Source organism: Epinephelus fuscoguttatus, linkage group LG12 (assembly GCF_011397635.1).
Source record: "Epinephelus fuscoguttatus linkage group LG12, E.fuscoguttatus.final_Chr_v1".
NCBI classification, from domain to species: Eukaryota; Metazoa; Chordata; class Actinopteri; order Perciformes; family Serranidae; genus Epinephelus; species Epinephelus fuscoguttatus.
In genome coordinates, this window is record NC_064763.1 from 18,686,508 (window position 1) to 18,702,623 (window position 16,116).

The following is a 16,116-nucleotide window of genomic DNA, read 5'->3' on the forward strand; positions in this document are numbered from 1 at the left end:
TACCTCGACAGCTACAGAAAATAAATCTGCCGTTATGTTACAGTAAATGAAAGGTTATCCACGGAAGATTACTGTAATAATTATATTACACACAACAAAATTTCCATGACTTTTCCAGGCTTGGAAAATGCATGACTTTTCCAGGGTTTCCATAACTGTGGGAGCCCTTTTGAAGGTGTTATTAGCATACTTTTAAATATCATGTTTCTTACAGTAGGTACAGAAAATAAATCTGCCGTTATGTTACATTAAATGAAAGGTTATCCATGGAAGATTACTGTAATAATTTTATTACACACAACAAACTGTGGGAGCCCTGTTTGAAGGTGTTATTATCATACGTTTGAATATCCTGTTTGTTTCAGTAATTAAGCTAATAAATGCATATTTCTACCAGCAGCTGTTGTGCTCTGATACAGCTGAGGTTCATTAAGTAATGACAAACCACTGTGGCAGTGTTTTTATCCACAGCAATTGCATGCACAAACTTATCACTACTTATATTCACAATGATTTTTTGCCATTAAATGTAGGGCAAACAGAAAAATGCGTTTTATGTTTATTCCAGAGTAACACAAGGTGTGTGTTCCGACATATTCTTGATAGCAGGGAGTCTTTATTCTAAGTCGGAGCCTACCAGAATTTCCAAAGACAGCACTATTTGCGCCGAGGAGGAAGCGTGCAGCCTGTAAAGCGGCACTGCGGCATCGCCGTATCACTGCGCCCCGGTCCCCCTTCTCCGGGATCCTGAAGCTCGGATCTGGGGAGAGAGGAGGAGGAGATACCCTATGGTTTTCCTTTGCGGGATTTATTTTGTCAGCTCCAAACCTTCCTGTGCGTTATCTTTTAATAGTGACCGAAGGCCTGCAACTTGTCCGGACGGTCCCTCCTCACTCGCAAGGGTTTGCATTTCTTCGTTTTGCATGACGTGTCTTGGAGCAAAGAAAAAAAAAAAGAGAAGAAGAGAGGAGAGAGAGAGAGAGAGAGAGAGAGAGAGAGAGAGAGAGAGAGAGGCTTGCTTTTGTTGTGTGTCTTACAGTGGAAAATGAAGCTTGGAGAGCCGGAGCAGAGCAGGAGGCAGTGCCAGTCCGCTGCTGCTGTTGTGGGCTGGACTGGATTACAGAGCCTGAGATCTGTACTGACAGCACAGGCAGACAAAAAGGGACTGTGAGCGGAGACAAGGGAAAGAGTCTTTTACTGAGCTAGGGAAGCCAGGGCGAGTGCGAGGATCCAGTTTTTCTCCAATAAGCGATATTTTGGGAGCTATTTGTGCAGTGTGTGTCATTAGATGAGTGCTGGCACGGGGCATCAGGTTAAAGGCATAGGTACTGGGGGAAAAGCTTTAGGACCGTTATTACAGTAAAGGTGGATTTACCTTTCTTTGGAGACATCTGTCTGCATGGCAGGAATATTTTGAATGGTTGCTGCATAGTTAAATGTTGGCATGCTGGCTTGTTGGATGTGCCTTTGTTATGTGTCCATTTAATTATAAGCAATTTTATTTCTCTAAATGGCTCTAATTGTGCATGTTTGAAACATTTGTGACTTTGCAGGGTGTAGCAGAGCATTTGGGGACTAAATGCATGCTGCAGAATCCAGATGAGCCACATTACATGACAACCTGTGTCCAAGGAGACAATGTAAAGTTGAAGATGGTGGTTGACTGAGCTAGATTGCTTTTGGGTTTGTGTGCTGATGCAGAAAAGGTGCGATTTCTCTGTGTTTGAAATGTCCACCAGCATTTTTTTTAAAGGCATGGTTATCCAGAGAGAGGCTTTGTTAAAGCCTGCAGTTTGTTGATTCAGTTTTTCTTCCACATGGAATACCATTTCTATGATGTAATGGATGAGAATTGATATTCTGGACACATAGAGAAGCCATATGTGTTTTAGACTACAATGCCAGAGTGACTTCCAGTGGCTTTAGGCCTAGACTGTAGGCTATGCCTTGAGAACAATCCAGAATAAGACTGCAAGCTGTTGAATGTTGCATCCTAATATCATTAAGCAGCCAGATGCCTTCAGTGTCAGACAGTGAAGGTATGCCATGTTAAGATTTATCGTGAGGAGCAGGATGGCATTATGAAAGGGTCTTGGCATTTGTCTTGAAGTCATTTAGAGTGTGTGTAAAAGCTCAAGGACATCTCCCTCTTCAATTAGACCTGCTTTCATTCACGAAAGGGAGAGAAATATTGCTGTTTTTGATTTGTGGAATATTTGAGCAAGGTGTCACGTCCAAGGTGATATTTTAGAAGAAACGAGATGGTTGTCATAATGAACCTGTTCATTTGGAGAAGCTATTGAGGAATGTCTACAAGTCAGGATTGTTTTATTTGAATAGAGCTCTCAGATCATTTATACCATATGTAGGCAGCTTAGAAGTCTTTAAGATATTAGAAAAAATTTAATTGGATATTGAAGGTATTACACCATGCATAAAAATGAAACTACATTTCTAATGTCTTTATGTAATATTGATGTGAATGCCACTGTAATGTACCATGCCTTCATACAAGTTTGTTCTAATTTAATGCAACAAAACACCAGCGAAAGAGGGAGGATAGATTTACTGACAAATAATTGTTCTTAATACAGTATGATGATGGGTGATATATTTAAGGCTTTATTTCAGGCACAAGAGCAACCACTTTTAATTATAGTAGTCAGACCTGTGTACTGATACGTTGCCACACTTGATATTTGCATTTGTGCAGTTATTCAAAGTCTCTGTACACCATTTAAAACTAGCTGTGCCTGTGCCAAAAGCAACAAGTTCATGTTGACAGGCTTTAGACACCAAGTGGCAAAGTAAAAATTCTGGTACGTAATTAATTAAAGAAATTTAATCATTAAAAAGACAGTTTAGGTTACAAGCCTGGCAAAAGCTTCAGAGACACTAGTGAAAGAGCACTCACAATGCATAATCGTCTCATCTCAGGGCTTAATGACCTGGCAGCGAAAGAAAACACAGTATACTTAGCAGATGAGACTGTAGCCACCCTAATAAAACATTCATCTTGCATTATGTAGAATGGCAAAGGCCATGTGTATAGTACACCGCACCTTTTCTGAAAATGGCTCATTGAGTAAATGCACAGTTGAACTTGCTGAGTGAACAAATGTGCGCTCTCTCTTTGTCTCTCCCCGTCTTTATCTTCCAGGAGGGAGAGTTTGCTGACCTTGGGTAAGAGGAGTAGGTTCCTGGAGAAGAAAGATGTGGCGTCACCTGCTCAACTCACCGTGGCGGGACATGTTCACTGAGCAGATATTTGCTTTAACTTGAAAAGCTCTTCCTCTGGTGGAATTGACAGCTCGGTGATAACGTGTTTAATAGATCATTTTACACCTCTGTTGAAGGATTTGATGGACTGCCTTTGGGGATCTTTGCTTGGAACCTAGCGTGGTTCAGTGACTCGATGCAGTTTTGTGTTTCCTGTAAAAGGCTTCATCTGTTGGATATTACATGGTTACCTTGGATCTAATACGTTAATAAAATTTGCTTGGATATTGCGGATATTCTCCTTGGAGGGTGGTTTCACGTGAGTGGAGGTCAAGCAGAGCCAGTGTTTGGCCCTTGAAGAGTTTGTTTCCCTGTAAGAGGCGGGTTTATCTGGATGTTTCCCATGAAGGACATGGATGGCCCTCGATCTAGTGGCCTCCGCAAGAAGAGGAAGTCAAGGTCAGTGAGGGATCGGGACAGGAGATCAAATGGGATAAGGAACAACCATGTCAAGGGCTCCGTCTTTCGCTTCTCCTCCGACTCAGAGCGGGAGGGCGACAGGGAGCCCTCCTCATCCCGCCCTCGACCCCCGCGGAGAAAGCGGAAGGAGTCTACTTCTGCTGAAGAGGACATCATCGATGGCTTCTCCATCACGGGGTTTGTGACCCTGGAGGCTCTGGAGGTGAGTAAACCACAGGGTTAGCCCCTTCAGCCTTATATATGTGTGTGTGTGTGTGTGTGTGTGTGTGTGTGTGTGTGTGTTGAGCTTTTGCATGACAATCCAGTTGAAAGTCTCTTAACGCTGTGTAAAGATGTGTTTATTATTGTGCGCCTCTCTGACTGGGCCGGCCCAGCGTTTTGGCTGCTGCCTGCATATTTGGCTGTTGTGTGAGCTGGAGTTGAACAGATGTAGCTTTAAATGTAGCACTGCAGCCAGAGATTACTATCTGTGTCACTGAGAGGCTGTTGTTGTTGTTGTGTGCACCGCTCTGGATTTGTTTTCAACAAGAGTTTTCCAGCAAAGCTGTGCACCAGATGAGGGATGTTCAGCTGTGGTTGTAGTGGCTGTTGTGTTTTTGTATGCTTCAGAGTAAAAAAGCAATTTGATCTATGTTACAACAGTTTATTCAGAGTGGGAGTAATTTATTGGGCACTGGCTATCCATTTTCCTTGGACTGCAAACTGGGCACAGGCTGCCTTCCAACGATGGAGTTCTGAATTATGACTTACACGAGCAAGCATGTTATATATACAGCACCACTGCCATATTTTTCTATAATGGTAACTTACAGATGGTTGACACATTAAAGGGAAAGTTTCTCTGTAAGGTGTTGGGCTGCTACGAGCCTTCAGAACAGCTTCAGTGCTCCTTGACATAAATTCTACAAGTTTCTGGAACCATTATTTCCTAATATGGTGTTTGGATTGTGGTGGTGGAAAGTGCTGTCTAACACATCGGTCCAAACTCTCCCACAGGTGTTCATTAGGTGACTGCGGAGGCCATAGCGTATGATTCACATCATTTTCCCACTCTTTCCGACACTATTCAGAGACTGCTTGGACCCCTGCATCAGTGGTTTTCCCACTCATTTTTCAGGTGTTTCTTTTATATTGTTTCCTGTCTTTATGTGTCAGTGTGTCAGGTATTAGAGATGGGAATTCATAAGATTTTAGTGATAGCAATGCCGTATCGACTCTGCTTATCAGTCTGATTCTTTATCGATTCCCTTATTGATTCTTGGCCTACACACAGGTTTTCAGCGTGAACACAACTGTTTTATTATCTGAGAGTCTGAACATGGTGTAGATGAAATGAGAGGATATTTGCACAAGTGTCCACCAGAGCTTTTTTCCTCTAGCTGAAACACTAGGTGCGCTTCAGGAAACGGCCAGCTGGGAGCGCTTGAGAGCACTTTGGAGGCAGAGTTTTTTTTAGCTGAGATGCTCTGGTTGCTGTGATATGGAATATCTGGGGTAGTAAACATATTGGCGCAAGGTAGAGTACTTTGTTGGATGAAATAGAGCTGATGCACGTAGGGAGTTAAGGATGGACTTGCCGCTCTACGTGGGTTCATGAAAGGAAACGTACATTAATTTTTATTAGGTACACTTTGCTAGCACCAGGTTGGACCCCTTTTGCTTTCAGAGCTACCTTCATTCTTTGTGATGTAGATTCAACAAGGTGCTGGAACTTTCCTCAGAGATTTTGGTCCATATTGACATGATGACATCACACAGTTGCTGCAGATTTGTTGGCTGCACATCCATGATGAGAATCTCCCGTTCCACCACATCCCAAAGGTGCTCTATTGGACTGAGATCTGGTGACTGTGGAGGCCATTGGAGTACAGTGAACTCATTGTCATGTTCAAGAAACCAGTTTGAGATGATTTGATCCCAGTAGATCATTTTCTGAAATACAACATGCAACTACGCCACGTTCAAAGTCACTTAAATCACCTTTCTTCCCATTCTGATGCTCGGTTTGAACTTCATTAGGTTGTCTTGACCATGTCTACATGTCTAAATGCATTGAGTTGCTGCCATGTGTTTGACTGATTAGTTATTTGCGTTTAGGAGCAGTTGAACAGGTGTACCTAATAAAGTGGCTGGTGAGTGTACAGTATACTACCATATTTCTCCTCCATTGCTGTTGTTGTTCAGAACTTGTACATGTAAGATGTGATGGTTGCAATGGCACCTGTGTGTAGAGTGTCAAGTTACTGCTGATTTCACAGCAAACATTACCAAACTACAGCTGTTAATTAAGCATCAGATATTTCAGCATACATTTTGTAGCGCTTTAGTATCTGATCTTGTTTCAGCAGGATGTGAAAGTCGTTTGTATCTTCACAAGGTCAGACTCGGGGGGTGTCCACGGATAACTCAGCCTGACTTGCACATTCTAATGTATGCAGTGTGATTCTAATCTCTTGTTCGCTGGTGTGACCCGTCTCAAGGATACGTACAGTAGCACATGTCCTCACTGTATCCCTTTGTTCGTCAGATCAAGACTTTTTCAGGTGCCGTGTTATTTCGAATGACTCTCTTCAACAGTGCTGTGCCTGCTCGTCCTTCCTCTTTCTCCTCGTTTTGTTTGACGTTCTTTCTGTTGTTCTTTCCATTATTCTTTTCTGTGTTAGTCTGCGAAAGCACTGCTATTCAGAGTATGGGTGTCTGGTTAGATGACAACTCAGAAATCAAGGGTGGGAAGTAAAATAAATTAGCTTGAGATGCATTGAATTTTTATTAAGTTTATTTTCATTGTTAAACTCTTGTTGGTTGCTCCGCCACTTACCCTTTTCAGTGTCTTAATCATAGTCTCTGCAGTTTGAGGTGTCACCAGTTTTTTGGCTTCTCTCTTTTTATATGGATCTCATTTTGCCTAGAAAAGTAACCCCTGTTTTTGTCAGTGTACATTTGACTGGCACTAAGATATTTTAGTCAGTATTTCAGGGTCTTTAATTGCAACATATAGTATAAAATCTACGAATTTATGAACATTTAATGAAGTTAAAAAAAGGTGGAAATGCTGCTGCTGCTGCTGCCTTACAAATCCTGATTGTAAGCTATTTACAGTTGTATGTATATTGCAGAAATGATTTTTGACATTTTATTACCCTACACAACAGCCTTTTACTGCAGTCGACCGCATGAAAAACACACTAATAAATCAAAACATATTGCAGTATCAAATTACATTAATATCAAATCACAGTGATTTAGAAGGCACTCCTTACAAAACAATCTTGTCACAGAGTGCTTTACTGAGTAATAAAAATGCATGTTCATGTACGAGCAAGAGAAAAATGAATTATACTTGTGTTTGTGTGTGAGTGCAAATGGGTACACACAGGAGGGTTTCTATGATATTGTGACAGAAGTTATTAATACAGTATCATCTCACGGGGGAAGTGAAAGGAGATGGCAATATTGTATTGTATTACTTCTTACAGTTGTCGGTGAGCTTTAAATAAAGCAGTTTGCTGTCCCGTGTCCCAAATGTAATGGCGGCATTAATAACAGAAGCTGGTGATTCATATTCCTGTACACACAATCACTGACAGTAGGATCTGGACTAAGACCATGTCCACAGAGCTCCGTCCTCCATGTTGATAACCTGCTGTAGTGTAGCACCATGCACCTGCTGCCTTGAGGTTGCTTCAGAGTTTTTAGCCTTATTCATGTTGTTCCAAGGTCGAAACTGTACTGCATGCTTCAATAGGCTGCTGATTATATCCTCAATTAACTGATTGTTTGGTCTGTAAAATACTAATAATGATAATGATTAAGTTTGTTCATAGGGCAGTGAAAGCACTGAGTGCTTCACATGAAAATAGACAGAATGAACATAAAATAGAACTGATTCATAAAATCATAGAGTTGTAAAACTATAAACCATCAAATCAAGTCAAATTTTTAAAGAGTTGTAGCAGCATGAGCATTAAAAGAAAGACTATCAGACCTGTATCAGGAAGTCAGAGCTAGTTAAAGGCTAAAGTGAATGATACACTTTTAGCTTTCTTTTAAAAATATTTAGCGAGCTAGCTTCCCTGATATCTATAGGTCGTGTGTTCCATTGCGTTGGGGTGTCATTGACAAAGGCTGCAATCCTGATCTTCTTCCGGCTGTTGCTGGGAACCTCCAATAAACCAGCAGCAGATTATCTCAGTGTTGTTGGAAATATACTAGAAAGTCCTCAAAGTCCAAGACGACATCTTTGCATATCTTGTTTTGTGCAGTGAACAGCCAAGAACCCAGAGATATTTAGTTTTAGGGCTGTACCAGACTCAAGATGATGTCAGTCCAATCAGATTTGGCCGTTTTAGACAAATACTTATGATTCGGTTTTTCCATATAAAGTTTTAAAGTTTGAACGGGGCTCAGCGGGATGTTGAGTTTGAAAGAGACATTCACATAATATAGTAAACAAGCTAGCGGCGCAAACGACAGATCGAAAATGTGCAACAAAATTTTTTCTCCACACGACATATCAAGCAAAAGCCAGAGACTGTGTCATGTTAAGTTGCTGTGAGCTGTAAATTCGACACTTCCGAGCAGAAGAAAGAAGAAAATGTTATCTCGGAGCCTTACGATGTAAAGTTTCTCCTCCTTTGTGCCGCTGCATCATGTCCGCAGCTGTTTGTGCCAAAGAGTAGCATCAAAGTCATGAGCACTTACTCTGCAGCAAAATCTAGGGACCAAAATGTCCCCAAAAGTACACTGTGCAGCACACTGACAAACAAAAAACACAAAACCCCCAAAATGATTGCTCACCTTGAAGCAATTTCAGTCGACTGAGGGGTCTCTGACTGATTCGAATCTTTGACTTTCAAGGGGCAGCCCTGTGATATTACTTGTAGACTTTGCCTAGTACTTTGCACCGATAATATCTTTATTATCATCTTATCTTATGTTTGTGTTTATGTACTATATTTGGCTGCTTACTGCTTAACGTGCCTCTGCAAATTGCTCCCTGGGGACATATGAAGTGTTTTGAATTGAATGAAATAGAGAATAGCATATACCCATATGTGTGAACACCTTATTTTGAAACACATGCGTAAACTCATGCATATCCTGGGCTGTTTCAATGCATATACCATAAACGTCAGAATACATGGGCACTCCAGTTTTAGCAGCAGCTGGTTCGAACACCGAGATGCAAGTGACAGCTAGCTTAATGCAGAAACATCATAATATGCTGCTTCTTGACAACCCAAGCAAGCACATGACAGGATTTGATTGAGCTTGGCTGACCGAGAAAAAGACTGTGGTCACCCAGCGGTCACTCAGAGCTGCGTGGTCGAAGCAACAGCTGCTGAAGTCGGAGACAGACAGCCAAAAAGAGCAGAGTCTGGGAGAGAGCAAAACACACACTTGCTTCCTCCTGGAATTGGTCGCACTGGTGCTGTTTTAACTGTTAATGAAGTTAAAACTGTCTTCTCTCCTAGTTTGAGAGAACGAGGTGACAAAGCAGAGAAATGATATCAAACGTTGCTACGGGATCCTAAAAGCCAAAGAGTCAGGTTTGTAAGGTCAGTGGCTCAAATGTCTCTATCGGTCTTGGAAGATGTAGACCTGGAATAAGAATGAGATCCAGCTCAGTTACTACCTCTGAAGTGCCCCTCAGCGAGCCACTCGACCCCCCACTTACTTTCATTATAGCTGCTCACAGGCCAACGATAGAAGACATATTGTTCTTGGCAGCTCTCAGATGTGACTGTGTTAAAATTATGACTGGGGGTTAATCAGGAAGTTGCTGATACAGATAGAAATAAGTCAAATTAGCCACGTTTAATAAAGTTTAAGTACTCCCAGGAAGAATCTTTTAAATACTGCCTTGTGTTTGTAATGACTCTGAGATGACCGTTTATTGAAGAGTTTTTTAAGAGATTGTATCAGGGAGGCTAAACATTTCTCAGAAGCGTTGGAGAGAGATTTTTCCCCTCTTTAATCTTCAATTAAGGATCAGACTTGTCGGAGCTTCTCTTGCATTTCACTGACTCCATAGCTTTAATAATTGGATTTCTGTTTATTCAATATTTTCAGTATCATTTTCATTACATCAGTTTCTTCACATTGTGAGTAACATCGAGGTGATGTGGGTCTGACTTTCCCTTTGCCGCCCTGTTTTACAGTGTTAACTCCTGTTTCCTTTTACCCGACAATGTTAAGACTCTATGTGGTGTATATATGGAACTATGCACAAGCATATCACAGCACCAGTGGCTCTTTTTCTGTCTGGGTAAAGTTAAATTCTGATGAGGTCAGACCCCTGGAGGTATATGCTAGTGCTCTCCATCTGTCACCACAGTGCTGGAGCAACACTGCTCCCAGGCCTGCTTTTCATGTGCATGCTGATATCTTAGCTTTGCATTTCTCTTTTTGCAGTCTCAGGGCTCAAGCGTCCATGATGAGGCTCTTTAGATACTCAAGTTGCGTTTGGTACATATTCTACGACATATTGTTGTCTTGATTGCTGGGCTGTCGGGTTGGTGCTGCAGTTTGGAGCACACTCCACCATGTTGGACTATTGTCATTAAGAGCAGCTGAACAGGAAGTTGCTGTTGGAATCAAACTAAACCATCAGCTGGACGAAGCCAGTGAGAGAGCATATTACGGCTCGTTGGTGTTTCTTGTTTGCTCTCTCTCTCTCTGTCCTCATCTACAGCCAAGTCTTAATAAAACAATGATATGCTTTCCACTTTTGCAGGATACAGGATGTGCCTCTAAATACACACCACACAAGTTAATGATTGTGTAGTTTGAAAACGCCCTTTCTAAAATCCACCATCTTGGCTGCAATTTCCGTGATGGCAATAAAGAAAAGCTTTCTGCCTGTATACCCCTTGAACTGTTGAAAACCATACAACTTAATAAGGCTGTTCTCGTATGGATTCAAGTTGAAAGTGTGAACACAAAGCAACGCCACAGAATAAGTGTTTTGCAGAGAATAAATAGACTATGTTCTTTATGATCATAAGGCTGTGTTTTTCCCTGTCAGAGAAAGTATCAAGTGCAAGAAGTAGAGGTATAGCTCCGAGGCATTTTGATGTTCTTTTATTGAGTGGAGAAACACTTTATAGTTTCAGGATGTGTAGTTTTCTCTGGGTGCATTTGGAGTTCAGGGATAGCAGATTTTATTGATACAGAGCAGATATGTATTTATTATGAGCTTATTAGTCTAATAATGTAGCGCTAAGGCATAGGGCTGGGCAGTGTCTCAATATTATATCGATATTGTGATATGAGACTAGATATTGTCATAAGTATCATAAGTGTCTTTTCCTGGTTTTAAAGGCTGTATTACAGTAAAGTGATGTCATTCTCTGAACTTAACAGACTGTTCTAACTGCTCTTTCATTTGTCCTTATATCTGTATTACTGTGGATTTTTGTGGGCAGCATGGTGGTTCAGTGGTTAGCATTGTTACAGCAAGACGGTTACCAGTTCATATCCAGGGTGGGGGTTTGAACACTGGGGTACGGGGGAGCCCTTCTGTGCGGATTTTGCATGTTCTCCCTGTGTCAGCAGGGTTTTTTCTGTTCCCCAGTCCTTACTTACAGATAAGGACGAAATTAAGCAGTACTACCAGTGATTGTTGAGGCAGTGTAGTGTAGTTTAACTGAAGCTCCTTTTACACTGCCTGATTTTCGGCAAATGTTGGGCTGTTTTGCCGGCAAGCTGCGAGCGTTTAGAGACACAGAGCCAGATTGGCGAGTTGATCCGAGGTGCCCAATCTTCCGCCGCGTAGGGGTAAACATATTGGCGGAACCTTTTTAGTTTAAAAAGAATGAGGCGCCCTTCTGCCACGGGAGGGGCTGATGATGACTTGTGGTAGGAGCTGTTGATGACGTGGCACGTGCGACCCACTGGCGATGGATAAACAGGAAACAGCTGATAGCAGGAATTAGCGAGCAGCTAGTAGCAAGAGGGAAACACAAACCTGACAGACACTGTAAAGATGAGCAACTGGGGAGACAAAAGAACTGCGCGCCCTCCTTGCCTTCACAAACGAAATCATAACGACGCATAGTAGTCTGTGGGCAGTGATGTTTACAACATTTGAAATGGACTTATCAATTATCATACATAAAGGGAGTATGAACGAGCTCTAAGTTACAAAGATATGCTACAATACCTGACAGGCAGTCATTCATCTGCTCACTATTTAATATTTTTTGTGTTTCAGAATTTGAGCTCAGCATGCTCACTTTGCCAAACCTAAACTCTTTCACTTTAAATTGAGCTAGAAATTACAAAGATGTATTGAGGAGTGTTCTTTCACTGCCCTGAGATCAAAGTACACAGCAGCAGCAGCTGTTCTTTTGAAGGAGTTGGTTTGGAGACAGAGGCCTGAGCTGCAACCTATTACAGCACTTGAAGAAATTACTAAATTATTGAGTGCCTTCTCCCCTAAAACCTTTGCTGTGCTTTGCCCATTTAACTTGAAAGGTGTCACAAACCTCAGCATGCCCCTGCTGACCAAAATTGGTTTAAACATGTTGCCTTAGTTAAGTGCTCATTATTTCCCAATAGTTAGTGGTTTCTGACATCAGTATGTTTGTTAAGTGTGCACACATGCACACATACATTCTCCTTCTATGCATGTAATACCTGATACAGGTGATCAGGCTCCTGTCCAATTACACCCTTTCCTTTTCCAGCCTTCCGTCCGCTGCTGTTTAACATTACACTCGAGGGCTAGACTTACCCCTGTTTCTTTAACTCTAATAACAACACCTCATCTTCTTGCTCAGCAGGTTAACAGCAGTCTATTACATGATTGACTGGCTGTGATAATACGATGAACAGCACAAAAGCAGCGCTGTGTAAATTAGTACATTTGCAGTGTCTGTTCTACTCTGATTTCGCATTTAAAGGTCTGGAAAGACTTCTTAATTCACAATGCCCCACAGAGCTCCTGCAGGTTTTGTTGTTCCTCTAAACAATTTTCCCCTCTAACTTAATTTGTTACACACCATAAAAAACAGAAGACAATAGATTCACCTAATGCACAAACAGTGTACAGCAATGGCACTGGGCACATAACTGCATAACACCACATATGGGTGAGACTGGGAGAGCAGCCTAGTATTGGAATAGACGTGCAGAGCTGACACAAGCAGTTTGGCGCCTGCAGTGCGGAATGGGTCTTTTGTTTTTTACTTAATAGATTAATAAAAACAGGATAAACAACAAAATATTGTCATTTGAATAATTATTACAATTCATTAGACATTTTTGTCTATTTTGTCTATACAACTGGATTATACAGCTCTAGGAAATGTTCCTTTTTGAGGAAATAGATAATTATTATTTGAGATTTTAACGTCAGTCTGGGAAATTGTACTCTATAATTATGTGATTGCCTTTTGCTCATTTAGTTGTTAACTTATTCTTACCATACACTGAAAGACTTTGATTAAAAAAACCTAAGTTCAATACCCTCTCACGTGTAAAGACAATGTGAGTGTTTAGTCACACACTATAAGATTTTTCAAAGACTGGGGATCTTGCATGGTCACTATTTGCAAGACTAAAACTAGATTCATTTTCAGACTATTTCCCATCCTGCTCCTGGTAGAAAATATTACACCAAACGCCATTTAAGAAACAAGATGTTCTCATGTGAAACACTTCATTTTAGATACACAAGATTAATGGTGTCATATATCGGCAGTATAATGGTCAGTTTGGCACCAATATAATCTGTTAAGATGAACTGTATGTGCATCAAACTTTACATCCGTTGGTTAGCTATTTTAGTGGGAGGAGACCGCGGGAATGAGAGGCAAACTGTTCAAACACAAACTATTGTTCACTCCACAACTCCACCAGTATCTCCGTCTTTTCCACAGTCCAAGACAACTCCATGTTAACTGTTGCTGGAGAGAGCACAGCTATTCTTAACAATTTGTGCGAGCCAAGACCAAAAACATCTGATAATTTTAGATATGTTTGATTTTGTCGAAATTGCAAGACAAGAAGAAGACTGAGTTAAGACACCTGGGACAGTTTTATGACCTCCTTAGACCAAACGATCAAGATCATGTAAATGCGCCACAGCTAAGTGAATACTCTCATTGAAGTTTGTCTGCAACAGTGAAATCATTTAAAAAAGTCTTTTGGTTTAAGGCTGCCATTAGTTATTCAGCTTGTTGTTTAGTTAGTTTATCTATTTGTCTCTTTGTATGTCCAACACTGGTTTTACTGTTCCAGATCAAGATTTTATCAATATTTCCGACGACAGACAGCCAGATTTTATTGCGTGTGGTCCAGAGGATAATTCCTAATGTTTTTGGTTTCCCAGTTTGGCCAAAGTGTGGCAGAAATCATAGCCTCCAGTGATTTTTTTGGACCATAAGCAGCAGTGTATTAAGCTGTGTTCTGAAACAGTCACCAAAATGGATGGGTTACTGAACGGGCCAACTGGGCACAGTCCCAGGGGCCTCCCTGGCCTCCACCTGCAAATTGTCACCCAAATTAACACATACCAACTTCAAAGAGACACAAAATGACTAGAAAAGATGGAAAGGAATTACAAAGAGAAGCAAGACGACCGCAAAGAGACACAAAATAACTGCAAAGAGACACAAATACACCCCAAAGAGACACAAAACAACCATGATGAGATGCAAAACGACTAGCAAAAATAGAAAGAAACTACAAAGAGAAGCAAAACAACTACAAAGAGACACAAAACAACAGTAAAGATATACAAATATACCCCAAAGAGACATGAAACAACAAGAAAAAATGAAAAACTGCACAGAGAAGCAAAATAACAACAAAGAGACACAAAACAACTACAAAGAGACACCAAACGACTGCAAAAGAACACAAAATAACTGCAAAGCTACACAGATATACCCGAAAGAGACACAAAACGACTAGAGAAGATGAAAAGGAACTACAAAGAGAAGCAAAACAACTACAAAGAAACACAAAACGACGGCAGAGAGACATTAATATACCCCAACGAGACACAAAATGATATTGCAAAGATCCACAAATATAGACCAAAAAGATACAAAACAACTACAAAGACACGAAAAACAACTGTACCTCAAAGAGACACAAAATGACTTGGAAGAGACACAAAACCGTAAAACAGGTATATAACAACTACAAAGAGATGCAAAACAAACACAAAAGAGGCAAATCTATGACTCAGTCTGTGTGTCTTGCTCCTAAGTGCAGATAGGTGTTGGTGCTTTTTGCATATCTGTGTCCAGGGACCCACTGTCTCATAATCTGCCCATGGTCACCAAGAGTTTATCTGTATACTTGTGTTTCATTAGCTTCATTTAAGCAAGAGATACACAATTACTAAAATGTCAAGTGTCAGTTTACCCTTGAAAATCCCAGTTGCCTGAAATAATCCCTCCTTTCGCAGCCGAGCTGGAGAGAAAAAGACCAAAAATATGTGCTAAACCAGTCTTTGGCTGCTGTAAGACGTATTGCATCAGGTTGCACACCAGCACTGGATTCGACATGTCATGCCTAACTGCACCAAACAGCAGGCTGCTAGCTGCTGACCACCAGGGAGCGAGGAGATAGTCAATCGATTACAAAGAGCTTTAATGCCTTTCACTGCGGGCTTTACATCACACTGACAAAACGTCCATAACAAGGATATGTATAAACCATGTGTCTGCTGGAGGAGAAATGTTTTCATGAGAGCCGTGGAAATCCTCTGCTTGTGCTTTTTCTGCCGTTTACATTTCATTTCAGCGCCACTGATGCACCACCAGGACCTTGTTGGGTCCAATTAAGTGGCAATTTCTATTTATGATTTCTGCTGCGCCCATCAGTTATTTAATTTTAGGCACCAGCTTCACACCCATCTGTCACACCCACACTGGCCTTGGAGATGTGACACAAGCAAGCTGGGGCACGGTGGAGCATCATGGTTCACGGATTAAGTTGAGTCATCAGTGTGGGGGTGGGGGGTGGAGGTGGTATGGAGTGAGGAGTTCAACAAAATGATAATAGGTTCATTGATGAGTTGTCAGACCTTCAAATAACAAATAACGGCCGGTTAATTAATGGCTATTGACATTTAAAGTGGAGCCGGAGTTAAAGGACAGTTCTCAGGCCTTAGCGGAGAGGATCAACTGCAGTAATTATGTCAGCAAAGGGTATTCCTCTCATATATGGCCAAATGGAGATGATGAATTGCAGTTTAACAGTCTGGCATTTTTTCTCTTCTTGTATGCCGTTTGTGGGATGCTGCTGTCGGCTTGCCAGCATTTCAAAAACAATTGATTTTCTTTGGCACAGCCCTCAGAAGTCTGCCTGGAGGAGGACTTGTAAGTGCAGGCAGAGAAGAACACATTGATTGGTACTTCATTGTAAGAAAGAGGCTAATGTGAAATCAAATGTATCGAC

General features: G+C 41.3%; 1 protein-coding gene across 12 annotated transcripts in view; it reads left to right on the plus strand.

The window, feature by feature from the left end:
- Positions 1-730: 730 nt before the first annotated feature.
- The window catches only part of auts2a (activator of transcription and developmental regulator AUTS2 a), a 447,510-nt gene continuing 432,124 nt past the window's right edge, over positions 731-16,116 (plus strand). For 9 of the 12 annotated variants that reach the window (XM_049592774.1, XM_049592780.1, XM_049592778.1 and 6 more), the window contains exons 1-2: positions 731-902; positions 3,161-3,901. In XM_049592774.1, coding sequence (XP_049448731.1) covers positions 3,614-3,901 — 288 coding nt within the window. In that variant the 5' untranslated portion in view covers positions 731-902; positions 3,161-3,613. Of the gene's footprint in view, positions 903-1,028; positions 1,707-1,731; positions 2,421-3,160; positions 3,902-16,116 lie in introns of those variants that run through there. The other 3 variants (XM_049592776.1, XM_049592775.1, XM_049592777.1) reach the window with 3 other exon arrangements.